Source organism: Ascaphus truei, chromosome 1 (genome assembly GCF_040206685.1).
Source record: "Ascaphus truei isolate aAscTru1 chromosome 1, aAscTru1.hap1, whole genome shotgun sequence".
NCBI classification, from domain to species: Eukaryota; Metazoa; Chordata; class Amphibia; order Anura; family Ascaphidae; genus Ascaphus; species Ascaphus truei.
In genome coordinates, this window is record NC_134483.1 from 6498357 (window position 1) to 6526089 (window position 27733).

At 52.5% G+C, this 27733-nt stretch overlaps 1 protein-coding gene across 5 annotated transcripts in view; it reads left to right on the forward strand.

Annotated features, from left to right (window-relative positions):
• Window positions 1-27733, forward strand: part of TESK1 (testis associated actin remodelling kinase 1) — a 113186-nt gene that overhangs the window by 57913 nt on the left and 27540 nt on the right. For all 5 annotated transcript variants that reach the window (XM_075578207.1, XM_075578279.1, XM_075578272.1 and 2 more), the window contains one exon: window positions 26832-26970. In XM_075578207.1, the coding sequence (XP_075434322.1) occupies window positions 26832-26970 (139 nt within the window). The remainder of the gene's footprint in view (window positions 1-26831; window positions 26971-27733) is intronic.

The window sequence follows — 27733 nt, forward strand, 5'->3', positions numbered from 1 at the left end:
AGCGTACAGATGTGTGAGGGTTGAGGTTGCACTGCAGCTGGTTATAGGAGTGGAAGCATACAGATGTGTGATTGAGGCTGGCACTGCAGCTTGTTATAGGAGTGGAAGCGTAGAGATGTATGAGTGTTGAGGTGGCACTGCAGCTGGTTATAGGAGCGGAAGCGTACAGATGTGTGAGGGTTGAGGTGGCACTGCAGCTGGTTATAGGAGCGGAAGCGTACAGATGTGTGAGTGAGGCTGGCACTGTAGCTGGTTATAGGAGCGGAAGCGTACAGATGTGTGAGGGTTGAGGTGGCACTGCAGCTGGTTATAGGAGCGGAAGCGTACAGATGTGTGAGTGAGGTTGCACTGCAGCTGGTTATAAGAGCGGAAGCGTACAGATGTGTGAGTGAGGCTGGCACTGCAGCTGGTTATAGGAGCGGAAGCGTACAGATGTGTGAGTGTGGCTGCACTGCAGCTGGTTATAGGAGTGGAAGCGTACAGATGTGTGCGTGAGGTTGCACTGCAGCTGGTTATAGGAGCGGAAGCGTACAGATGTGTGAGGGTTGAGGTGGCACTGCAGCTGGTTATAGGAGCGGAAGCGTACAGATGTGTGAGTGTGGCTGGCACTGCAGCTGGTAATAGGAGTGGAAGCGTACAAATGTGTGATTGAGGCTGGCACTGCAGCTGGTTATGCGAGTGGAAGCGTACAGATGTGTGTGTGAGGTTGCACTGCAGCTGGTTATAGGAGTGGAAGCGTACAGATGTGTGAGTGTGGCTGGCACTGCAGCTGGTAATAGGAGTGGAAGCGTACAGATGTGTGATTGAGGCTGGCACTGCAGCTGGTTATGCGAGTGGAAGCGTACAGATGTGTGTGTGAGGTTGCACTGCAGCTGGTTATAGGAGTGGAAGCGTACAGATGTGTGAGTGAGGTTGCACTGCAGCTGGTTATGCGAGTGGAAGCGTACAGATGTGTGAGGGTTGAGGTAGCACTGCAGCTGGTTATAGGAGTGGAAGCGTACAGATGTGTGAGTGTGGCTGGCACTGCAGCTGGTTATAGGAGCGGAAGCGTACAGATGTGTGAGTGTAGCTTGCACTGCAGCTGGTTATAGGAGTGGAAGCGTACAGATGTGTGAGTGAGGTTGCACTGCAGCTGGTTATAGGAGTGGAAGCGTACAGATGTGTGAGTGTGGCTGGCACTGCAGCTGGTTATAGGAGCGGAAGCGTACAGATGTGTGAGTGAGGTTGCACTGCAGCTGGTTATAGGAGCGGAAGCGTACAGATGTGTGAGGGTTGAGGTGGCACTGCAGCTGGTTATAGGAGCGGAAGCGTACAGATGTGAGTGTGGCTGGCACTGCAGCTGGTTATAGGAGTTGAAGCGTACAGATGTGTGAGTGAGGCTGACACTGCAGCTGGTTATAGGAGCGGAAGCGTACAGATGTGTGAGTGAGGTTGCACTGCAGCTGGTTATAGGAGCGGAAGCGTACAGATGTGTGAGGGTTGAGATAGCACTGCAGCTGGTTATAGGAGTGGAAGCGTACAGATGTGTGAGTGTGGCTGGCACTGCAGCTGGTTATAGGAGCGGAAGCGTACAGATGTGTGAGTGAGGTGGCACTGCAGCTGGTTATAGGAGCGGAAGCGTACAGATGTGTGAGTGAGGTGGCACTGCAGCTGGTTATAGGAGCGGAAGCGTACAGATGTGTGAGTGTGGCTGGCACTGCAGCTGGTTATAGGAGTGGAAGCGTACAGATGTGTGAGGGTTGTGGCTGGCACTGCAGCTGGTTATAGGAGTGGAAGCGTACAGATGTGTGAGTGAGGCTGGCACTGCAGCTGGTTATAGGAGCGGAAGCGTACAGATGTGTGAGTGTTGAGGTTGCACTGCAGCTGGTTATAGGAGTGGAAGCGTACAGATGTGTGAGTGTTGAGGTTGCACTGCAGCTGGTTATAGGAGCGGAAGCGTACAGATGTGTGAGTGAGGCTGGCACTGCAGCTGGTTATAGGAGCGGAAGCGTACAGATGTGTGAGTGAGGCTGGCACTGCAGCTGGTTATAGGAGCGGAAGTGTACAGATATGTGAGGGTTGAGGTTGCACTGCAGCTGGTTATAGGAGCGGAAGCGTACAGATGTGTGAGTGAGGCTGGCACTGCAGCTAGTTATAGGAGCGGAAGCGTACAGATGTGTGAGTGTGGCTGGCACTGCAGCTGGTTATGGAAGCGTAAGCGTACAGATGTGTGAGTGAGGCTGGCACTGCAGCTGGTTATAGGAGCGGAAGCGTACAGATGTGTGAGTGAGGCTGGCACTGCAGCTGGTTATAGGAGCGGAAGCGTACAGATGTGTGAGGGTTGAGGTTGCACTGCAGCTGGTTATAGGAGTGGAAGCATACAGATGTGTGAGTGAGGCTGGCACTGCAGCTGGTTATAGGAGTGGAAGCGTAGAGATGTATGAGTGTTGAGGTGGCACTGCAGCTGGTTATAGGAGCGGAAGCGTACAGATGTGTGAGGGTTGAGGTGGCACTGCAGCTGGTTATAGGAGCGGAAGCGTACAGATGTGTGAGTGAGGCTGGCACTGTAGCTGGTTATAGGAGCGGAAGCGTACAGATGTGTGAGGGTTGAGGTGGCACTGCAGCTGGTTATAGGAGCGGAAGCGTACAGATGTGTGAGTGAGGTTGCACTGCAGCTGGTTATAAGAGCGGAAGCGTACAGATGTGTGAGTGAGGCTGGCACTGCAGCTGGTTATAGGAGCGGAAGCGTACAGATGTGTGAGTGTGGCTGCACTGCAGCTGGTTATAGGAGTGGAAGCGTACAGATGTGTGCGTGAGGTTGCACTGCAGCTGGTTATAGGAGCGGAAGCGTACAGATGTGTGAGGGTTGAGGTGGCACTGCAGCTGGTTATAGGAGCGGAAGCGTACAGATGTGTGAGTGTGGCTGGCACTGCAGCTGGTAATAGGAGTGGAAGCGTACAAATGTGTGATTGAGGCTGGCACTGCAGCTGGTTATGCGAGTGGAAGCGTACAGATGTGTGTGTGAGGTTGCACTGCAGCTGGTTATAGGAGTGGAAGCGTACAGATGTGTGAGTGAGGTTGCACTGCAGCTGGTTATGCGAGTGGAAGCGTACAGATGTGTGAGGGTTGAGGTAGCACTGCAGCTGGTTATAGGAGTGGAAGCGTACAGATGTGTGAGTGTGGCTGGCACTGCAGCTGGTTATAGGAGCGGAAGCGTACAGATGTGTGAGTGTAGCTTGCACTGCAGCTGGTTATAGGAGCGGAAGCGTACAGATGTGTGAGTGTGGCTGCACTGCAGCTGGTTATAGGAGTGGAAGCGTACAGATGTGTGAGTGAGGTTCCACTGCAGCTGGTTATAGGAGCGGAAGCGTACAGATGTGTGAGGGTTGAGGTGGCACTGCAGCTGGTTATAGGAGCGGAAGCGTACAGATGTGTGAGTGAGGTGGCACTGCAGCTGGTTATAGGAGCGGAAGCGTACAGATGTGAGTGTGGCTGGCACTGCAGCTGGTTATAGGAGTTGAAGCGTACAGATGTGTGAGTGAGGCTGACACTGCAGCTGGTTATAGGAGCGGAAGCGTACAGATGTGTGAGTGAGGTTGCACTGCAGCTGGTTATAGGAGCGGAAGCGTACAGATGTGTGAGTGTTGTGGCTGGCACTGCAGCTGGTTATAGGAGCGGAAGCGTACAGATGTGTGAGGGTTGAGGTGGCACTAGCTGGTTATAGGAGTGGAAGTGTACAGATGTGTGAGTGAGGCTGGCACTGCAGCTGGTTATAGCAACGGAAGCGTACAGATGTGTGAGGGTTGAGGTGGCACTGCAGCTGGTTATAGGAGTGGGAGCGTACAGATGTGTGAGTGAGGTGGCACTGCAGCTGGTTATCGGAGCGGAAGCGTACAGATGTGTGAGGGTTGTGGCTGGCACTGCAGCTGGTTATAGGAGTGGAAGCATACAGATGATTGAGTGTGGCTGGCACTGCAGCTGGTTATAGGAGCGGAAGCGTACAGATGTGTGAGTGAGGCTGGCACTGCAGCTGGTTATAGGAGCGGAAGTGTACAGATATGTGAGGGTTGAGGTTGCACTGCAGCTGGTTATAGGAGCGGAAGCGTACAGATGTGTGAGTGAGGCTGGCACTGCAGCTGGTTATAGGAGCGGAAGCGTACAGAGGTGTGAGTGTGGCTGGCACTGCAGCTGGTTATGGAAGCGTAAGCGTACAGATGTGTGAGTGAGGTGGCACTGCAGCTGGTTATAGGAGCGGAAGCGTACAGATGTGTGAGTGAGACTGGCACTGCAGCTGGTTATAGGAGTGGAAGCGTACAGATGTGTGAGTGAGGCTGGCACTGCAGCTGGTTATAGGAGTGGAAGCGTACAGATGTGTGAGTGAGGCTGGCACTGCAGCTGGTTATAGTAGCGGAAGCGTACAGATGTGTGAGTGAGGCTGGCACTGCAGCTGGTTATAGGAGCGGATGCGTACAGATGTGTGAGGGTTGAGGTTGCACTGCAGCTGGTTATAGGAGTGGAAGTATACAGATGTGTGAGGGTTGTGGCTGGCACTGCAGCTGGTTATAGGAGCGGAAGCGTACAGATGTGTGAGTGAGGTGGCACTGTAGCTGGTTATAGGAGTGGAAGTATACAGATGTGTGAGGGTTGAGGTGGCACTGCAGCTGGTTATAGGAGCGGAAGCGTACAGATGTGTGAGTGAGGTGGCACTGTAGCTGGTTATAGGAGCGGAAGCGTACAGATGTGTGAGGGTTGAGGTGGCACTGCAGCTGGTTATAGGATCGGAAGCGTACAGATGTGTGAGTGAGGTTGCACTGCAGCTGGTTATAAGAGCGGAAGCGTACAGATGTGTGAGTGAGGCTGGCACTGCAGCTGGTTATAGGAGCGGAAGCGTACAGATGTGTGAGTGAGGCTGGCACTGCAGCTGGTAATAGGAGTGGAAGCGTACAGATGTGTGATTGAGGCTGGCACTGCAGCTGGTTATGCGAGTGGAAGCGTACAGATGTGTGTGTGAGGTTGCACTGCAGCTGGTTATAGGAGTGGAAGCGTACAGATGTGTGAGTGAGGTTGCACTGCAGCTGGTTATGCGAGTGGAAGCGTACAGATGTGTGAGTGTTGAGGTAGCACTGCAGCTGGTTATAGGAGTGGAAGCGTACAGATGTGTGAGTGAGGCTGGCACTGCAGCTGGTTATAGGAGCGGAAGCGTACAGATGTGTGAGTGTTGAGGTTGCACTGCAGCTGGTTATAGGAGTGGAAGCGTACAGATGTGTGAGTGTTGAGGTTGCACTGCAGCTGGTTATAGGAGCGGAAGCGTACAGATGTGTGAGTGAGGCTGGCACTGCAGCTGGTTATAGGAGCGGAAGCGTACAGATGTGTGAGTGAGGCTGGCACTGCAGCTGGTTATAGGAGCGGAAGTGTACAGATATGTGAGGGTTGAGGTTGCACTGCAGCTGGTTATAGGAGCGGAAGCGTACAGATGTGTGAGTGAGGCTGGCACTGCAGCTAGTTATAGGAGCGGAAGCGTACAGATGTGTGAGTGTGGCTGGCACTGCAGCTGGTTATGGAAGCGTAAGCGTACAGATGTGTGAGTGAGGCTGGCACTGCAGCTGGTTATAGGAGCGGAAGCGTACAGATGTGTGAGTGAGGCTGGCACTGCAGCTGGTTATAGGAGCGGAAGCGTACAGATGTGTGAGGGTTGAGGTTGCACTGCAGCTGGTTATAGGAGTGGAAGCATACAGATGTGTGAGTGAGGCTGGCACTGCAGCTGGTTATAGGAGTGGAAGCGTAGAGATGTATGAGTGTTGAGGTGGCACTGCAGCTGGTTATAGGAGCGGAAGCGTACAGATGTGTGAGGGTTGAGGTGGCACTGCAGCTGGTTATAGGAGCGGAAGCGTACAGATGTGTGAGTGAGGCTGGCACTGTAGCTGGTTATAGGAGCGGAAGCGTACAGATGTGTGAGGGTTGAGGTGGCACTGCAGCTGGTTATAGGAGCGGAAGCGTACAGATGTGTGAGTGAGGTTGCACTGCAGCTGGTTATAAGAGCGGAAGCGTACAGATGTGTGAGTGAGGCTGGCACTGCAGCTGGTTATAGGAGCGGAAGTGTACAGATGTGTGAGTGTGGCTGCACTGCAGCTGGTTATAGGAGTGGAAGCGTACAGATGTGTGCGTGAGGTTGCACTGCAGCTGGTTATAGGAGCGGAAGCGTACAGATGTGTGAGGGTTGAGGTGGCACTGCAGCTGGTTATAGGAGCGGAAGCGTACAGATGTGTGAGTGTGGCTGGCACTGCAGCTGGTAATAGGAGTGGAAGCGTACAAATGTGTGATTGAGGCTGGCACTGCAGCTGGTTATGCGAGTGGAAGCGTACAGATGTGTGTGTGAGGTTGCACTGCAGCTGGTTATAGGAGTGGAAGCGTACAGATGTGTGAGTGAGGTTGCACTGCAGCTGGTTATGCGAGTGGAAGCGTACAGATGTGTGAGGGTTGAGGTAGCACTGCAGCTGGTTATAGGAGTGGAAGCGTACAGATGTGTGAGTGTGGCTGGCACTGCAGCTGGTTATAGGAGCGGAAGCGTACAGATGTGTGAGTGTAGCTTGCACTGCAGCTGGTTATAGGAGCGGAAGCGTACAGATGTGTGAGTGTGGCTGGCACTGCAGCTGGTTATAGGAGCGGAAGCGTACAGATGTGTGAGTGTAGCTTGCACTGCAGCTGGTTATAGGAGCGGTAGCGTACAGATGTGTGAGTGTGGCTGCACTGCAGCTGGTTATAGGAGTGGAAGCGTACAGATGTGTGAGTGAGGTTCCACTGCAGCTGGTTATAGGAGCGGAAGCGTACAGATGTGTGAGGGTTGAGGTGGCACTGCAGCTGGTTATAGGAGCGGAAGCGTACAGATGTGTGAGGGTTGAGGTGGCACTGCAGCTGGTTATAGGAGCGGAAGCGTACAGATGTGAGTGTGGCTGGCACTGCAGCTGGTTATAGGAGTTGAAGCGTACAGATGTGTGAGTGAGGCTGACACTGCAGCTGGTTATAGGAGCGGAAGCGTACAGATGTGTGAGTGAGGTTGCACTGCAGCTGGTTATAGGAGCGGAAGCGTACAGATGTGTGAGTGTTGTGGCTGGCACTGCAGCTGGTTATAGGAGCGGAAGCGTACAGATGTGTGAGGGTTGAGGTGGCACTAGCTGGTTATAGGAGTGGAAGTGTACAGATGTGTGAGTGAGGCTGGCACTGCAGCTGGTTATAGCAACGGAAGCGTACAGATGTGTGAGGGTTGAGGTGGCACTGCAGCTGGTTATAGGAGTGGGAGCGTACAGATGTGTGAGTGAGGTGGCACTGCAGCTGGTTATCGGAGCGGAAGCGTACAGATGTGTGAGGGTTGTGGCTGGCACTGCAGCTGGTTATAGGAGTGGAAGCATACAGATGATTGAGTGTGGCTGGCACTGCAGCTGGTTATAGGAGCGGAAGCGTACAGATGTGTGAGTGAGGCTGGCACTGCAGCTGGTTATAGGAGCGGAAGTGTACAGATATGTGAGGGTTGAGGTTGCACTGCAGCTGGTTATAGGAGCGGAAGCGTACAGATGTGTGAGTGAGGCTGGCACTGCAGCTGGTTATAGGAGCGGAAGCGTACAGAGGTGTGAGTGTGGCTGGCACTGCAGCTGGTTATGGAAGCGTAAGCGTACAGATGTGTGAGTGAGGTGGCACTGCAGCTGGTTATAGGAGCGGAAGCGTACAGATGTGTGAGTGAGACTGGCACTGCAGCTGGTTATAGGAGTGGAAGCGTACAGATGTGTGAGTGAGGCTGGCACTGCAGCTGGTTATAGGAGTGGAAGCGTACAGATGTGTGAGTGAGGCTGGCACTGCAGCTGGTTATAGTAGCGGAAGCGTACAGATGTGTGAGTGAGGCTGGCACTGCAGCTGGTTATAGGAGCGGATGCGTACAGATGTGTGAGGGTTGAGGTTGCACTGCAGCTGGTTATAGGAGTGGAAGTATACAGATGTGTGAGGGTTGTGGCTGGCACTGCAGCTGGTTATAGGAGCGGAAGCGTACAGATGTGTGAGTGAGGTGGCACTGTAGCTGGTTATAGGAGTGGAAGTATACAGATGTGTGAGGGTTGAGGTGGCACTGCAGCTGGTTATAGGAGCGGAAGCGTACAGATGTGTGAGTGAGGTGGCACTGTTGCTGGTTATAGGAGCGGAAGCGTACAGATGTGTGAGGGTTGAGGTGGCACTGCAGCTGGTTATAGGATCGGAAGCGTACAGATGTGTGAGTGAGGTTGCACTGCAGCTGGTTATAAGAGCGGAAGCGTACAGATGTGTGAGTGAGGCTGGCACTGCAGCTGGTTATAGGAGCGGAAGCGTACAGATGTGTGAGTGAGGCTGGCACTGCAGCTGGTAATAGGAGTGGAAGCGTACAGATGTGTGATTGAGGCTGGCACTGCAGCTGGTTATGCGAGTGGAAGCGTACAGATGTGTGTGTGAGGTTGCACTGCAGCTGGTTATAGGAGTGGAAGCGTACAGATGTGTGAGTGAGGTTGCACTGCAGCTGGTTATGCGAGTGGAAGCGTACAGATGTGTGAGTGTTGAGGTAGCACTGCAGCTGGTTATAGGAGTGGAAGCGTACAGATGTGTGAGTGTAGCTGGCACTGCAGCTGGTTATAGGAGTGGAAGCGTACAGATGTGTGAGTGAGGTTGCACTGCAGCTGGTTATAGGAGTGGAAGCGTACAGATGTGTGAGTGAGGTTGCACTGCAGCTGGTTATAGGAGTGGAAGCGTACAGATGTGTGAGTGAGGTTGCACTGCAGCTGGTTATAGGAGCGGAAGCGTACAGATGTGTGAGGGTTGAGGTGGCACTGCAGCTAGTTATAGGAGCGAAAGCGTACAGATGTGTGAGTGAGGTGGCACTGCAGCTGGTTATAGGAGCGGAAGCGTACAGATGTGTGAGTGAGGCTGACACTGCAGCTGGTTATAGGAGCGGAAGCGTACAGATGTGTGAGTGAGGTTGCACTGCAGCTGGTTATAGGAGCGGAAGCGTACAGATGTGTGAGTGTTGTGGCTGGCACTGCAGCTGGTTATAGGAGCGGAAGCGTACAGATGTGTGAGGGTTGAGGTGGCACTGTAGCTGGTTATAGGAGTGGAAGTGTACAGATGTGTGAGTGAGGCTGGCACTGCAGCTGGTTATAGGAACGGAAGCGTACAGATGTGTGAGTGAGGTGGCACTGCAGCTGGTTATAGGAGTGGGAGCGTACAGATGTGTGAGTGAGGTGGCACTGCAGCTGGTTATCGGAGCGGAAGCGTACAGATGTGTGAGTGAGGTGGCACTGCAGCTGGTTATAGGAGCGGAAGCGTACAGATGTGTGAGTGAGGTGGCACTGCAGCTGGTTATAGGAGTGGAAGCGTACAGATGTGTGAGTGTGGCTGGCACTGCAGCTGGTTATAGGAGTCGAAGCGTACAGATGTGTGAGGGTTGTGGCTGGCACTGCAGCTGGTTATAGGAGTGGAAGCGTACAGATGTTTGAGTGTGGCTGGCACTGCAGCTGGTTATAGGAGTGGAAGCGTACAGATGTGTGAGTGTGGCTGGCACTGCAGCTGGTTATAGTAGCGGAAGCGTACAGATGTGTGAGGGTTGTGGCACTGCAGCTGGTGTGACAAACGGCTTACTCCGGGGCTCCGTCGTTTGTCCGGGACTGTTTAGAACACGGTCTTTTAGGGTAGGTTAAATGATGAGGCGTCACGTACTGTTCCTTTAAACAGGCTATGCCTGGTTTATTCAGTCCCAGGCACTGAGACTGCCACAGTGCATACAACAGAAAACAGATCAAAACAAAAGCTGCTCATCTGAGCGATAACTTAACTTAGATATCCCTGACTCAGGGTTGGAAGTGGCTTTTCCACTTCCAACATCAAAACACGGTACTTTTGCAGTCTTACACAAATGAACAGAAAGATTGAACCTGTTTGGGGAAGAGGCTTCTCCCCTCTGTAGTTCAGCAGCCTTCCAGCCTCCTGGCTCTTGTGGGGAGACCAGAGCAAACAGGAAATCAGTCTTTCATACCTGATTCCTAATTAGCATGACAGGTGACAGAAATCAGGCAGCAGACAAACTCTGGTCTGGATCTCTCATCCCTCAGTTCCAGCGCTTGCCAAACTGTGGGATGGAGTGTATGTATTATAAGGCTGCACTCCCAGGCCAAACAGGATAGAAACTGTCTAGTATCCTGGGAGCCCTATATACGGAATTTATTACCATCCCCTGGTTTCTGTCACATATCCTCCCCCCCAGCTCAGACCTCGAGGGATGAGCGACCATGGATATTAGGGAGTGCATCCTTGACAACCCGTCAGCATTGCCATGTTTGTGCCCTGACCTGTGTTCCACAGAAAATTTAAAGGGTTGTAGGCTTAGGAACCACCTGGTCACTCTAGCATTCTTTTCCCTGTTTTGACACATCCAGGTAAGGGGTGCATGATCTGTGACCAACCGGAATTTTCTCCCCAACAGGTAGTATTTGAGCGTCTCTACAGCCCACTTTATTGCGAGACACTCTTTCTCTACTATGGAGTAATTTTTCTCCTGGGGATTTAGTTTCCTACTTAAATAAAGGATGGGGTGCTCCTCACCTTGAGACTCCTGGGAGAGTACCGCCCCCAGCCCTACCTCAGATGCGTCGGTTTGGACTACGAACTCTTTGGAGAAGTCAGGTGTGACCAACACTGGTTGGGCACAGAGAGCTTCTTTCAGGCTTCTAAAGGCCTGTTCGGTTTCGGGGGACCACTTTACCATTAGCGGTCCTCTTGCTTTTGTGAGGTCAGTTAGTGGGGTTGCCTTAGTTGCAAAATTGGGAATAAACCTTCTATAGTACCCAATTAACCCCAAAAAGGTCCTTACTTGTTTTTTTGTAACTGGCCTTGGCCAATTTTGTATCGCCTCCACTTTGAGTGTTTGGGGTTTGAGTAAACCTCTGCCAATAGAATATCCCAGATACTTGGCCTCCTCCAGACCAATAGTGCATTTAGCGGGGTTAGCAGTTAGTCCAGCAGACCGGACTGCGTCAAGCACAGCTTGGACCTTTGGAAGGTGGGATTGCCAATCTTCACTATGGATTACCACATCATCCAGGTAGGCGGCAGCATACCGAGCATGTGGTTTTAAAATTTTATCCATCATTCTTTGGAATGTGGCGGGAGCTCCATGTAAGCCAAAAGGCAACACCTTATACTGAAAGAGGCCGTCTGGGGTTGAGAAGGCTGTCTTTTCTTTTGCCCTTTCTGTGAGGGGAACCTGCCAGTACCCTTTTGTTAGGTCTAGGGTTGTGAGATATCGGGCTTTGCCCAGTCTCTCTACAAGTTCATCTACCCTGGGCATAGGATAAGTATCAAATTTTGACACCGCGTTTAGTTTCCGGTAGTCATTACAAAACCTTGTTGTACCATCTGGCTTTGGGACTAAGACTATAGGGCTGTTCCACCCACTTTGGGATTCCTCAATTACACCTAGTTTTAGCATTTTTTTAACCTCTAAACTTATAGCCTTTCTTTTGGCCTCTGGGATTCGGTACGGTTTAAGGTTAACTCGGACCCCCGGTTCAGAGACTAGGTCATGTTCAATTACGCTAGTTCTACCTGGCCGTATAGAGAAGATTTCTTTGTTTCTTTTCACTAAATTCTGAACCTCTCGTTTCTGATGAACAGACAGGGTTTCAGCTATGCTAACCTCTGGGTCAGTTTCTTGATTCTCTGACGGACCTGGGGGTACTAGGGTTAACAAGACTTCTCTATCTTTCCAGGGCTTGAGTAGGTTTATATGGTAAATTTGCTCAGGTTTCCTCCTACCTGGCTGTCTTACCTTATAATTTACTTCTCCCACTCTTTCCAAGACCTCATATGGCCCATGCCATTTAGCAAGGAATTTACTCTCCACGGTGGGAACCAGAACTAGTACCCTATCACCTGGAGAAAAAATTCTGACCCTAGCACCCTTATTATATGTATTCCTCTGTGCTTCTTGAGCTTTCTCCATGTGTTCCCTCACTATGGGTAGGACTGCAGCAATGCGGTCCTGCATCTGGGCAACATGCTCTATTACACTTCTGTAAGGGGTAACCTCGTGTTCCCAAGTCTCTTTGGCTATATCCAGTAAGCCCCTTGGGTGTCGGCCATACAATAGTTCAAACGGGGAGAAGCCTGTGGATGATTGGGGAACTTCCCTAATGGCAAATAACAGGTACGGTAACAAACAATCCCAGTTTTTCCCATCTTTATCAACCGCCCGCCGTAACATGCTCTTTAAGGTTTTATTGAACCTTTCCACTAAACCATCTGTTTGTGGATGATAGACTGAGGTTCTGAGATGCTTGATTTTTAGGAGTTTACATAGCTCTTTCGTTACTTGGGACATAAATGGTGTTCCCTGGTCAGATAGAATCTCTTTAGGAATCCCGACCCGGGAAAACAGAACTACTAACTCTTTTGCTATGTTTTTAGCTGAGGTGCTACGTAGGGGAACTGCCTCCGGATATCGGGTGGCATAATCTAATATTACCAATATATGCTGATGTCCCCTAGCAGACTTTATTAGGGGTCCTACTAGATCCATAGCAATCCGGTCAAATGGTACCTCTATTATGGGAAGGGGTACCAATGGGCTGCGGTACGCCTTGAACGGGGCGGTGATCTGACATTCTGGGCATGAGGAACAATAATTCGTAATTTCTGCCAGAACCCCAGGCCAATAGAAGCTTCGGAGAACCTTTTCTTTTGTCTTTTCCACCCCTAGGTGTCCCCCCAATGGATGACTATGTGCGAGGTGTAATACTACGTTACGGAATGTCCGTGGTACCAACAATTGTTTAGTTGTAACTGATTTCCTTTTATCAACCCGATATACTAGGTCGTTCTCTACCTCGAAGTAGGGGTAAGCAAGTGACCTATCTGGTTGGCCAGGAGTACTATTCTGGTCCCGTATATTTCCCCTTGCTACCGCTAATGTGGGGTCCTCCCACTGGGCCTTCTTAAAACTCCCAGGACTGACCTCTAGGTCAGCGAGGGTCTTATCCGGTTCTGGGGTGGTAAGTGTCTGCTCAACATCTTGATTTGGGGTATTCCCTACCAAAGTAGTGATGGGGAAGGGAATTTTACAGCACTCCTCCTTTTCCCCCTTCTTATTTGGGCCCTCGTCAACCTCCATTTCTGAAAAAGGGAAAGGATTTGTTTCTTCTAATACTTCGTTATGGTCCGCTATTGAACTCTGGGCGCTATTCTGAGCGGGGGACCACATTTTTAGAAAATGGGGAAAGTCAGTCCCTATTAACACATCATGTGCCAGTTTGGGTACAATACCCACCTTGAAATCTAAAGAACCAAACTCTGTTTCAAAAAAAACATCAACAGTGGAATATTCATGATTATCCCCATGTATACAACAAATTGCCACTCTTTGTGAACTGTTTCCCTGTTTCTTCTTAATGGGCAAGAGGTATTCGGACACTAGTGTGACCATGCTCCCAGAGTCAAGAAGTGCCCGAACCCTCTTACCATTAACCTTTACAAATGCCCACAGATGGTTATTCAAGGGGTCCTCTGGGCTAGGGCCCATACATTGGGACAACAGCGAATAAGGTTCCACGCTGTTGCATTGCATGGGCTCATCATTTAGTGGGCAGATTTTTGCTGTGTGGCCCCTCTCATGACAATTTACACATTTAGGTACATAGTCTGTGTCCCACTTAGAGCCTTTTCCCGGCTCCCCATGTTGGCTATTGCCCTTAGTGTGCGAACCACTGTTGCTGGTGCTGCGTGAAGGTGGTCGCCGCTCTTCAGCGCCCCTTAACCCCGGTACCCTTTTACCGTCTCTGGAAGAGTCCTGGAACCTCGGGTAGTGGGGTTGCTCCACGACTGTGGGTTGCGGGTGCTCTTCTGCTGCATTGTACCTTTCTACGAGGGCCACAAGCTCATCCGCATTGTGGGGGTCACTCCGACTGACCCAACGGCGTAAGGCAGAGGGAAGTTTCCTCAAGAACTGGTCCATGACCAACCGTTCCACGATGTGGCTGGCTGAGTTGATCTCGGGTTGTAGCCACTTCCGGGCGAGGTGGATGAGGTCATACATCTGGCTTCGGGTGGCTTTATCCATCGTGAAGGACCATGCGTGAAACCTTTGGGCGCGAACAGCCGTGGTTACGCCGAGGCGGGCGAGGATCTCGAACTTCAATTTTGCATAGACGTTAGCTTCGGCTGGCTCTAGATCAAAGTAAGCCTTCTGGGGTTCGCCGCTTAGGAAGGGTGCGATTAGACCAGCCCACTCAGCTTCTGGCCATCCCTCTCTCTGTGCCGTGCGTTCAAACGTGAGAAGATAGGCTTCCACATCATCCGAGGGTCCCATCTTCTGAAGGTAGTGGCTTGCCCTGGTCATTTTCGGAACTGGGGCTGCCGCTGCCAGTGGAAGGTTACTGATAGTCCCCCTCAGGATCTCGATTTCCTGCTGTAAGCCCTGAGCGAACCGCTGTTGCTCCTCTCTCAGCAAGCGGTTTGTCTCTTGCTGGTTTGCATTCGCGTTTTGCAGGGCTTCATTCGTCTGTTGCTGGTTTGCATTCGCCTGTTGCTGGTTGGCATTCGCCTGTTGCTGGTTGGCATTAATCTCTTGCTGGGCTATTAGCAGCTGTTGCTGGGCTGCATTCGTCTGCTGCTGGTTTGCATTAGTTTCTTGCTGGGCTATTAACAGCTGTTGCTGGGTTTCATTCACGTCTTTCTGGGCAGCGACATTGCGTACCAGCGCACCCACCACGTCTTCCATCTTCTTTGCAGAGGATGAAAAAACTTTTTTTTTTTTTTTTCTTTCAAAGTTCTTCAACCCGCAGACCCCCTAGTGCTCTGCCCGCATTCTCCACCATATGTGACAAACGGCTTACTCCGGGGCTCCGTCGTTTGTCCGGGACTGTTTAGAACACGGTCTTTTAGGGTAGGTTAAATGATGAGGCGTCACGTACTGTTCCTTTAAACAGGCTATGCCTGGTTTATTCAGTCCCAGGCACTGAGACTGCCACAGTGCATACAACAGAAAACAGATCAAAACAAAAGCTGCTCATCTGAGCGATAACTTAACTTAGATATCCCTGACTCAGGGTTGGAAGTGGCTTTTCCACTTCCAACATCAAAACACGGTACTTTTGCAGTCTTACACAAATGAACAGAAAGATTGAACCTGTTTGGGGAAGAGGCTTCTCCCCTCTGTAGTTCAGCAGCCTTCCAGCCTCCTGGCTCTTGTGGGGAGACCAGAGCAAACAGGAAATCAGTCTTTCATACCTGATTCCTAATTAGCATGACAGGTGACAGAAATCAGGCAGCAGACAAACTCTGGTCTGGATCTCTCATCCCTCAGTTCCAGCGCTTGCCAAACTGTGGGATGGAGTGTATGTATTATAAGGCTGCACTCCCAGGCCAAACAGGATAGAAACTGTCTAGTATCCTGGGAGCCCTATATACGGAATTTATTACCATCCCCTGGTTTCTGTCACACTGGTTATAGGAGCGGAAGCGTACAGATGTGTGAGTGTGGCTGGCACTGCAGCTGGTTATAGGAGCGGAAGCGTACAGATGTGTGAGGGTTGTGGCTGGCACTGCAGCTGGTTATAGGAGTGGAAGCGTACAGATGTGTGAGGGTTGTGGCTGGCACTGCAGCTGGTTATAGGAGTGGAAGCGTACAGATGTGTGAGTGAGGTGGCACTGCAGCTGGTTATAGGAGCGGAAGCGTACAGATGTGTGAGTGAGGCTGGCACTGCAGCTGGTTATAGGAGTGGAAGCGTACAGATGTGTGAGGGTTGTGGCTGGCACTGCAGCTGGTTATGCGAGTGGAAGCGTACAGATGTGTGAGGGTTGAGGTGGCACTGCAGCTGGTTATAGGAGCGGAAGCGTACAGATGTGTGAGGGTTGTGGCTGGCACTGCAGCTGGTTATAGGAGTGGAAGCGTACAGATGTGTGAGGGTTGTGGCTGGCACTGCAGCTGGTTATAGGAGTGGAAGCGTACAGATGTGTGAGTGAGGCTGGCACTGCAGCTGGTTATAGGAGTGGAAGCGTACAGATGTGTGAGGGTTGAGGTGGCACTGCAGCTGGTTATAGGAGTGGAAGCGTACAGATGTGTGAGGGCTGAGGTGGCACTGCAGCTGGTTATAGGAGTGGGAGCGTACAGATGTGTGAGTGAGGTGGCACTGGAGCTGGTTATAGGAGTGGAAGCGTACAGATGTGTGAGTGAGGCTGGCACTGCAGCTGGTTATAGGAGCGGAAGCGTACAGATGTGTGAGGGTTGTGGCTGGCACTGCAGCTGGTTATAGGAGCGGAAGCGTACAGATGTGTGAGGGTTGTGGCTGGCACTGCAGCTGGTTATAGGAGTGGAAGCGTATAGATGTGTGAGTGAGGCTGGCACTGCAGCTGGTTATAGGAGTGGAAGCGTACAGATGTGTGAGTGAGGTGGCACTGCAGCTGGTTATAGGAGTGGAAGCGTACAGATGTGTGAGGGTTGTGGCTGGCACTGCAGCTGGTTATGCGAGTGGAAGCGTACAGATGTGTGAGGGTTGAGGTGGCACTGCAGCTGGTTATAGGAGCGGAAGCGTACAGATGTGTGAGTGAGGCTGGCACTGCAGCTGGTTATAGGAGTGGAAGCGTACAGATGTGTGAGGGTTGTGGCTGGCACTGCAGCTGGTTATAGGAGTGGAAGCGTACAGATGTGTGAGGGTTGTGGCTGGCACTGCAGCTGGTTATAGGAGCGGAAGCGTACAGATGTGTGAGGGTTGTGGCTGGCACTGCAGCTGGTTATAGGAGTGGAAGCGTACAGATGTGTGAGGGTTGTGGCTGGCACTGCAGCTGGTTATAGGAGTGGAAGCGTACAGATGTGTGAGTGAGGCTGGCACTGCAGCTGGTTATAGGAGTGGAAGCGTACAGATGTGTGAGTGAGGTGGCACTGCAGCTGGTTATGCGAGTGGAAGCGTACAGATGTGTGAGGGTTGAGGTAGCACTGCAGCTGGTTATAGGAGTGGAAGCGTACAGATGTGTGAGTGAGGTTGCACTGCAGCTGGTTATAGGAGTGGAAGCGTACAGATGTGTGAGTGAGGTTGCACTGCAGCTGGTTATGCGAGTGGAAGCGTACAGATGTGTGAGGGTTGAGGTAGCACTGCAGCTGGTTATAGGAGTGGAAGCGTACAGATGTGTGAGTGTGACTGGCACTGCAGCTGGTTATAGGAGTGGAAGCGTACAGATGTGTGAGTGAGGCTGGCACTGCAGCTGGTTATAGGAGCGGAAGCGTACAGATGTGTGAGGGTTGAGGTGGCACTGCAGCTGGTTATAGGAGTGGAAGCGTACAGATGTGTGAGTGAGGCTGGCACTGCAGCTGGTTATAGGAGCGGAAGCGTACAGATGTGTGAGTGTGGCTGCACTGCAGCTGGTTATAGGAGTGGAAGCGTACAGATGTGTGAGTGAGGTTGCACTGCAGCTGGTTATAGGAGCGGAAGCGTACAGATGTGTGAGGGTTGAGGTGGCACTGCAGCTAGTTATAGGAGCGGAAGCGTACAGATGTGTGAGTGAGGTGGCACTGCAGCTGGTTATAGGAGCGGAAGCGTACAGATGTGAGTGTGGCTGGCACTGCAGCTGGTTATAGGAGTTGAAGCGTACAGATGTGTGAGTGAGGCTGACACTGCAGCTGGTTATAGGAGCGGAAGCGTACAGATGTGTGAGTGAGGTTGCACTGCAGCTGGTTATAGGAGCGGAAGCGTACAGATGTGTGAGTGTTGTGGCTGGCACTGCAGCTGGTTATAGGAGCGGAAGCGTACAGATGTGTGAGGGTTGAGGTGGCACTGTAGCTGGTTATAGGAGTGGAAGTGTACAGATGTGTGAGTGAGGCTGGCACTGCAGCTGGTTATAGGAACGGAAGCGTACAGATGTGTGAGTGAGGTGGCACTGCAGCTGGTTATAGGAGTGGGAGCGTACAGATGTGTGAGTGAGGTGGCACTGCAGCTGGTTATCGGAGCGGAAGCGTACAGATGTGTGAGTGAGGTGGCACTGCAGCTGGTTATAGGAGTGGAAGCGTACAGATGTGTGAGTGTGGCTGGCACTGCAGCTGGTTATAGGAGCGGAAGCGTACAGATGTGTGAGTGAGGTGGCACTGCAGCTGGTTATAGGAGTGGAAGCGTACAGATGTGTGAGTGTGGCTGGCACTGCAGCAGGTTATAGGAGTGGAAGCGTACAGATGTGTGAGGGTTGTGGCTGGCACTGCAGCTGGTTATAGGAGTGGAAGCGTACAGATGTGTGAGTGTGGCTGGCACTGCAGCTGGTTATAGGAGTGGAAGCGTACAGATGTGTGAGGGTTGTGGCTGGCACTGCAGCTGGTTATGCGAGTGGAAGCGTACAGATGTGTGAGGGTTGTGGCTGGCACTGCAGCTGGTTATAGGAGCGGAAGCGTACAGATGTGTGAGTGAGGCTGGCACTGCAGCTGGTTATAGGAGTGGAAGCGTACAGATGTGTGAGGGTTGTGGCTGGCACTGCAGCTGGTTATAGGAGCGGAAGCGTACAGATGTGTGAGGGTTGTGGCTGGCACTGCAGCTGGTTATAGGAGTGGAAGCGTACAGATGTGTGAGTGAGGCTGGCACTGCAGCTGGTTATAGGAGTGGAAGCGTACAGATGTGTGAGTGAGGCTGGCACTGCAGCTGGTTATAGGAGTGGAAGCGTACAGATGTGTGCGTGAGGTGGCACTGCAGCTGGTTATAGGAGTGGAAGCGTACAGATGTGTGAGGGTTGTGGCTGGCACTGCAGCTGGTTATGCGAGTGGAAGCGTACAGATGTGTGAGGGTTGTGGCTGGCACTGCAGCTGGTTATAGGAGCGGAAGCGTACAGATGTGTGAGTGAGGCTGGCACTGCAGCTGGTTATAGGAGTGGAAGCGTACAGATGTGTGAGGGTTGTGGCTGGCACTGCAGCTGGTTATAGGAGTGGAAGCGTACAGATGTGTGAGTGAGGCTGGCACTGCAGCTGGTTATAGGAGTGGAAGCGTACAGATGTGTGAGTGAGGTGGCACTGCAGCTGGTTATAGGAGTGGAAGCGTACAGATGTGTGAGGGTTGTGGCTGGCACTGCAGCTGGTTATGCGAGTGGAAGCGTACAGATGTGTGAGGGTTGAGGTGGCACTGCAGCTGGTTATAGGAGCGGAAGCGTACAGATGTGTGAGTGAGGCTGGCACTGCAGCTGGTTATAGGAGTGGAAGCGTACAGATGTGTGAGGGTTGTGGCTGGCACTGCAGCTGGTTATAGGAGTGGAAGCGTACAGATGTGTGAGGGTTGTGGCTGGCACTGCAGCTGGTTATAGGAGCGGAAGCGTACAGATGTGTGAGGGTTGTGGCTGGCACTGCAGCTGGTTATAGGAGTGGAAGCGTACAGATGTGTGAGGGTTGTGGCTGGCACTGCAGCTGGTTATAGGAGTGGAAGCGTACAGATGTGTGAGTGAGGCTGGCACTGCAGCTGGTTATAGGAGTGGAAGCGTACAGATGTGTGAGTGAGGTGGCACTGCAGCTGGTTATGCGAGTGGAAGCGTACAGATGTGTGAGGGTTGAGGTAGCACTGCAGCTGGTTATAGGAGTGGAAGCGTACAGATGTGTGAGTGAGGTTGCACTGCAGCTGGTTATAGGAGTGGAAGCGTACAGATGTGTGAGTGAGGTTGCACTGCAGCTGGTTATGCGAGTGGAAGCGTACAGATGTGTGAGGGTTGAGGTAGCACTGCAGCTGGTTATAGGAGTGGAAGCGTACAGATGTGTGAGTGTGACTGGCACTGCAGCTGGTTATAGGAGTGGAAGCGTACAGATGTGTGAGTGAGGCTGGCACTGCAGCTGGTTATAGGAGCGGAAGCGTACAGATGTGTGAGGGTTGAGGTGGCACTGCAGCTGGTTATAGGAGTGGAAGCGTACAGATGTGTGAGTGAGGCTGGCACTGCAGCTGGTTATAGGAGCGGAAGCGTACAGATGTGTGAGTGTGGCTGCACTGCAGCTGGTTATAGGAGTGGAAGCGTACAGATGTGTGAGTGAGGTTGCACTGCAGCTGGTTATAGGAGCGGAAGCGTACAGATGTGTGAGGGTTGAGGTGGCACTGCAGCTAGTTATAGGAGCGGAAGCGTACAGATGTGTGAGTGAGGTGGCACTGCAGCTGGTTATAGGAGCGGAAGCGTACAGATGTGAGTGTGGCTGGCACTGCAGCTGGTTATAGGAGTTGAAGCGTACAGATGTGTGAGTGAGGCTGACACTGCAGCTGGTTATAGGAGCGGAAGCGTACAGATGTGTGAGTGAGGTTGCACTGCAGCTGGTTATAGGAGCGGAAGCGTACAGATGTGTGAGTGTTGTGGCTGGCACTGCAGCTGGTTATAGGAGCGGAAGCGTACAGATGTGTGAGGGTTGAGGTGGCACTGTAGCTGGTTATAGGAGTGGAAGTGTACAGATGTGTGAGTGAGGCTGGCACTGCAGCTGGTTATAGGAACGGAAGCGTACAGATGTGTGAGTGAGGTGGCACTGCAGCTGGTTATAGGAGTGGGAGCGTACAGATGTGTGAGTGAGGTGGCACTGCAGCTGGTTATCGGAGCGGAAGCGTACAGATGTGTGAGTGAGGTGGCACTGCAGCTGGTTATAGGAGTGGAAGCGTACAGATGTGTGAGTGTGGCTGGCACTGCAGCTGGTTATAGGAGCGGAAGCGTACAGATGTGTGAGTGAGGTGGCACTGCAGCTGGTTATAGGAGTGGAAGCGTACAGATGTGTGAGTGTGGCTGGCACTGCAGCAGGTTATAGGAGTGGAAGCGTACAGATGTGTGAGGGTTGTGGCTGGCACTGCAGCTGGTTATAGGAGTGGAAGCGTACAGATGTGTGAGTGTGGCTGGCACTGCAGCTGGTTATAGGAGTGGAAGCGTACAGATGTGTGAGGGTTGTGGCTGGCACTGCAGCTGGTTATGCGAGTGGAAGCGTACAGATGTGTGAGGGTTGTGGCTGGCACTGCAGCTGGTTATAGGAGCGGAAGCGTACAGATGTGTGAGTGAGGCTGGCACTGCAGCTGGTTATAGGAGTGGAAGCGTACAGATGTGTGAGGGTTGTGGCTGGCACTGCAGCTGGTTATAGGAGCGGAAGCGTACAGATGTGTGAGGGTTGTGGCTGGCACTGCAGCTGGTTATAGGAGTGGAAGCGTACAGATGTGTGAGTGAGGCTGGCACTGCAGCTGGTTATAGGAGTGGAAGCGTACAGATGTGTGAGTGAGGCTGGCACTGCAGCTGGTTATAGGAGTGGAAGCGTACAGATGTGTGAGTGAGGTGGCACTGCAGCTGGTTATAGGAGTGGAAGCGTACAGATGTGTGAGGGTTGTGGCTGGCACTGCAGCTGGTTATGCGAGTGGAAGCGTACAGATGTGTGAGGGTTGTGGCTGGCACTGCAGCTGGTTATAGGAGTGGAAGCGTACAGATGTGTGAGTGAGGCTGGCACTGCAGCTGGTTATAGGAGTGGAAGCGTACAGATGTGTGAGTGAGGCTGGCACTGCAGCTGGTTATAGGAGTGGAAGCGTACAGATGTGTGAGTGAGGTGGCACTGCAGCTGGTTATAGGAGTGGAAGCGTACAGATGTGTGAGGGTTGTGGCTGGCACTGCAGCTGGTTATGCGAGTGGAAGCGTACAGATGTGTGAGGGTTGTGGCTGGCACTGCAGCTGGTTATAGGAGCGGAAGCGTACAGATGTGTGAGTGAGGCTGGCACTGCAGCTGGTTATAGGAGTGGAAGCGTACAGATGTGTGAGGGTTGTGGCTGGCACTGCAGCTGGTTATAGGAGTGGAAGCGTACAGATGTGTGAGTGAGGCTGGCACTGCAGCTGGTTATAGGAGTGGAAGCGTACAGATGTGTGAGTGAGGTGGCACTGCAGCTGGTTATAGGAGTGGAAGCGTACAGATGTGTGAGGGTTGTGGCTGGCACTGCAGCTGGTTATGCGAGTGGAAGCGTACAGATGTGTGAGGGTTGAGGTAGCACTGCAGCTGGTTATAGGAGTGGAAGCGTACAGATGTGAGTGTGGCTGGCACTGCAGCTGGTTATAGGAGTGGAAGCGTACAGATGTGTGAGTGTGACTGGCACTGCAGCTGGTTATAGGAGTGGAAGCGTACAGATGTGTGAGTGAGGCTGGCACTGCAGCGAGTTATAGGAGTGGAAGCGTACAGATGTGTGAGTGAGGCTGGCACTGCAGCTGGTTATAGGAACGGAAGCGTACAGATGTGTGAGTGTTGTGGCTGGCACTGCAGCTGGTTATAGGAGCGGAAGCGTACAGATGTGTGAGGGCTGAGGTGGCACTGCAGCTGGTTATAGGAGTGGAAGCGTACAGATGTGTGAGGGTTGTGGCTGGCACTGCAGCTGGTTATAGGAGTGGAGCTGGTTATAGGAGTGGAAGCGTACAGATGTGTGAGTGAGGCTGGCACTGCAGCTGGTTATAGGAGTGGAAGCGTACAGATGTGTGAGTGTGGCTGGCACTGCAGCTGGTTATAGGAGTGGAAGCGTACAGATGTGTGAGGGTTGTGGCTGGCACTGCAGCTGGTTATAAGAGCGGAAGCGTACAGATGTGTGAGTGAGGCTGGCACTGCAGCTGGTTATAGGAGCGGAAGCGTACAGATGTGTGAGGGTTGTGGCTGGCACTGCAGCTGGTTATAGGAGTGGAAGCGTACAGATGTGTGAGGGTTGTGGCTGGCACTGCAGCTGGTTATAGGAGTGGAAGCGTACAGATGTGTGAGTGAGGCTGGCACTGCAGCTGGTTATAGGAGTGGAAGCGTACAGATGTGTGAGTGAGGTGGCACTGCAGCTGGTTATAGGAGTGGAAGCGTACAGATGTGTGAGGGTTGTGGCTGGCACTGCAGCTGGTTATGCGAGTGGAAGCGTACAGATGTGTTTTAGGGTTGAGGTAGCACTACAGCTGGTTATAGGAGTGGAAGCGTACAGATGTGTGAGTGTGGCTGGCACTGCAGCTGGTTATAGGAGTGGAAGCGTACAGATGTGTGAGTGTGACTGGCACTGCAGCTGGTTATAGGAGTGGAAGCGTACAGATGTGTGAGTGTGACTGGCACTGCAGCTGGTTATAGGAGTGGAAGCGTACAGATGTGTGAGTGAGGTGGCACTGCAGCTGGTTATAGGAGCGGAAGCGTACAGATGTGTGAGTGAGGCTGGCACTGCAGCTGGTTATAGGAGCGGAAGCGTACAGATGTGTGAGGGTTGAGGTAGCACTGCAGCTGGTTATAGGAGTGGAAGCGTACAGATGTGTGAGTGTGGCTGGCACTGCAGCTGGTTATAGGAGTGGAAGCGTACAGATGTGTGACTGGCACTGCAGCTGGTTATAGGAGTGGAAGCGTACAGATGTGTGAGTGAGGCTGGCACTGCAGCTGGTTATAGGAGCGGAAGCGTACAGATGTGTGAGGGTTGAGGTGGCACTGCAGCTGGTTATAGGAGTGGAAGCGTACAGATGTGTGAGTGAGGCTGGCACTGCAGCTGGTTATAGGAGCGGAAGCGTACAGATGTGTGAGGGTTGTGGCTGGCACTGCAGCTGGTTATAGGAGTGGAAGCGTACAGATGTGTGAGGGTTGTGGCTGGCACTGCAGCTGGTTATAGGAGTGGAAGCGTACAGATGTGTGAGTGAGGCTGGCACTGCAGCTGGTTATAGGAGTGGAAGCGTACAGATGTGTGAGTGAGGTTGCACTGCAGCTGGTTATAGGAGTGGAAGCGTACAGATGTGTGAGGGTTGTGGCTGGCACTGCAGCTGGTTATGCGAGTGGAAGCGTACAGGTGTGTGAGGGTTGAGGTAGCACTGCAGCTGGTTATAGGAGTGGAAGCGTACAGATGTGTGAGTGTGGCTGGCACTGCAGCTGGTTATAGGAGTGGAAGCGTACAGATGTGTGAGTGTGACTGGCACTGCAGCTGGTTATAGGAGTGGAAGCGTACAGATGTGTGAGTGAGGCTGGCACTGCAGCTGGTTATAGGAGCGGAAGCGTACAGATGTGTGAGGGTTGAGGTGGCACTGCAGCTGGTTATAGGAGTGGAAGCGTACAGATGTGTGAGTGAGGCTGGCACTGCAGCTGGTTATAGGAGCGGAAGCGTACAGATGTGTGAGGGTTGTGGCTGGCACTGCAGCTGGTTATAGGAGTGGAAGCGTACAGATGTGTGAGTGAGGTGGCACTGGAGCTGGTTATAGGAGTGGAAGCGTACAGATGTGTGAGTGAGGTTGCACTGCAGCTGGTTATAGGAGCGGAAGCGTACAGATGTGTGAGGGTTGAGGTGGCACTGCAGCTAGTTATAGGAGCGGAAGCGTACAGATGTGTGAGTGAGGTGGCACTGCAGCTGGTTATAGGAGCGGAAGCGTACAGATGTGTGAGTGTGGCTGGCACTGCAGCTGGTTATAGGAGCGGAAGCGTACAGATGTGTGAGTGTTGTGGCTGGCACTGCAGCTGGTTATAGGAGCGGAAGCGTACAGATGTGTGAGGGTTGAGGTGGCACTGTAGCTGGTTATAGGAGTGGAAGTGTACAGATGTGTGAGTGAGGCTGGCACTGCAGCTGGTTATAGGAACGGAAGCGTACAGATGTGTGAGTGAGGTGGCACTGCAGCTGGTTATAGGAGTGGGAGCGTACAGATGTGTGAGTGAGGTGGCACTGCAGCTGGTTATCGGAGCGGAAGCGTACAGATGTGTGAGTGAGGTGGCACTGCAGCTGGTTATAGGAGCGGAAGCGTACAGATGTGTGAGTGAGGTGGCACTGCAGCTGGTTATAGGAGTGGAAGCGTACAGATGTGTGAGTGTGGCTGGCACTGCAGCAGGTTATAGGAGTGGAAGCGTACAGATGTGTGAGGGTTGAGGTGGCACTGCAGCTGGTTATAGGAGTGGAAGCGTACAGATGTGTGAGTGTGGCTGGCACTGCAGCTGGTTATAGGAGTGGAAGCGTACAGATGTGTGAGGGTTGTGGCTGGCACTGCAGCTGGTTATAGGAGTGGAAGCGTACAGATGTGTGAGTGAGGTGGCACTGCAGCTGGTTATAGGAGCGGAAGCGTACAGATGTGTGAGTGAGGTGGCACTGCAGCTGGTTATAGGAGTGGAAGCGTACAGATGTGTGAGGGTTGTGGCTGGCACTGCAGCTGGTTATAGGAGCGGAAGCGTACAGATGTGTGAGGGTTGTGGCTGGCACTGCAGCTGGTTATAGGAGCGGAAGCGTACAGATGTGTGAGTGAGGCTGGCACTGCAGCTGGTTATAGGAGTGGAAGCGTACAGATGTGTGAGTGAGGTGGCACTGCAGCTGGTTATAGGAGCGGAAGCGTACAGATGTGTGAGGGTTGAGGTTGCACTGCAGCTGGTTATAGGAGTGGAAGCGTACAGATGTGTGAGTGAGGCTGGCACTGCAGCTGGTTATAGGAGTGGAAGCGTACAGATGTGTGAGGGTTGAGGTGGCACTGCAGCTGGTTATAGGAGTGGAAGCGTACAGATGTGTGAGGGTTGAGGTGGCACTGCAGCTGGTTATAGGAGTGGAAGCGTACAGATGTGTGAGGGTTGTGGCTGGCACTGCAGCTGGTTATAGGAGTGGATGCGTACAGATGTGTGAGTGAGGCTGGCACTGCAGCTGGTTATAGGAGTGGAAGCGTACAGATGTGTGAGTGAGGTGGCACTGCAGCTGGTTATAGGAGTGGAAGCGTACAGATGTGTGAGGGTTGTGGCTGGCACTGCAGCTGGTTATGCGAGTGGAAGCGTACAGATGTGTGGGGGTTGAGGTAGCACTGCAGCTGGTTATAGGAGTGGAAGCGTACAGATGTGAGTGTGGCTGGCACTGCAGCTGGTTATAGGAGTGGAAGCGTACAGATGTGTGAGTGTGACTGGCACTGCAGCTGGTTATAGGAGTGGAAGCGTACAGATGTGAGTGAGGCTGGCACTGCAGCTGGTTATAGGAGTGGAAGCGTACAGATGTGTGAGTGAGGCTGGCACTGCAGCTGGTTATAGGAACGGAAGCGTACAGATGTGTGAGTGTTGTGGCTGGCACTGCAGCTGGTTATAGGAGCGGAAGCGTACACATGTGTGAGGGCTGAGGTGGCACTGCAGCTGGTTATAGGAGTGGAAGCGTACAGATGTGTGAGGGTTGTGGCTGGCACTGCAGCTGGTTATAGGAGCGGAAGCGTACAGATGTGTGAGGGTTGAGGTGGCACTGCAGCTGGTTATATGAGTGGAAGCGTACAGATGTGTGAGTGAGGTGGCACTGGAGCTGGTTATAGGAGTGGAAGCGTACAGATGTGTGAGTGAGGTGGCACTGGAGCTGGTTATAGGAGTGGAAGTGTACAGATGTGTGAGTGAGGCTGGCACTGCAGCTGGTTATAGGAGTGGAAGCGTACAGATGTGTGAGTGAGGCTGGCACTGCAGCTGGTTATAGGAGCGGAAGCGTACAGATGTGTGAGGGCTGAGGTGGCACTGCAGCTGGTTATTGGAGTGGAAGTATACAGATGTGTGAGGGTTGTGGCTGGCACTGCAGCTGGTTATAGGAGTGGAGCTGGTTATAGGAGTGGAAGCGTACAGATGTGTGAGTGAGGCTGGCACTGCAGCTGGTTATAGGAGTGGAAGCGTACAGATGTGTGAGTGTGGCTGGCACTGCAGCTGGTTATAGGAGTGGAAGCGTACAGATGTGTGAGGGTTGTGGCTGGCACTGCAGCTGGTTATAGGAGCGGAAGCGTACAGATGTGTGAGGGTTGAGGTGGCACTGCAGCTGGTTATAGGAGTGGAAGCGTACAGATGTGTGAGGGTTGTGGCTGGCACTGCAGCTGGTTATAGGAGTGGAAGCGTACAGATGGTGACCGGGCTCTCATCTTGGCTGCAGATGGCTCCAGAAGTCCGGCCTTCATTCTGCGAGGTCAGCCAGTGGCTGGAGGAGATCCTGGAAAGTATGGATGGGAATATGGTGACACGACCGCTTATACCTCCAAGCAAGGAGGCCGAGCTGATAACCCCCGGGAGCGGTGAGTGTGGGGGCGGGATAAGTCGCGGGGGCGGGATAAGTCGCGGGGGCGGGATAAGTCGCGGGGGCGGGATAAGTCGCGGGGCAGGATAAGTCGCGGGGGCGGAATAAGTCGCGGGGCAGGATAAGTCGCGGGGGCGGGATAAGTCGCGGGGGCGGGATAAGTCGCGGGGGCGGGATAAGTCGCGGGGGCGGGATAAGTCGCGGGGGCGGGATAAGTCGCGGGGGCGGGATAAGTCTGTACATAGGGCGTACTTAGAGATGTAGTTATTACCGCTAACTTGGAATAAGTAATGATGTAAATATCGCGTGTGCTAGAGATAACACAAACACAGTGCTAGAGATAACACACACACAGTGCTAGAGATAACACACACACAGTGCTAGAGATAACACACACACAGTGCTAGAGATAACACACACACAGTGCTAGAGATAACACACACGCAGTGCTAGAGATAACACACACGCAGTGCTAGAGATAACACACACACAGTGCTAGAGATAACACACACACAGTGCTAGAGATAACACACACGCAGTGCTAGAGATAACACACACGCAGTGCTAGAGATAACACACACACAGTGCTAGAGATAACACACACACAGTGCTAGAGATAACACACACACAGTGCTAGAGATAACACACACGCAGTGCTAGAGATAACACACACACAGTGCTAGAGATAACACACACGCAGTGCTAGAGATAACACACACGCAGTGCTAGAGATAACACACACGCAGTGCTAGAGATAACAC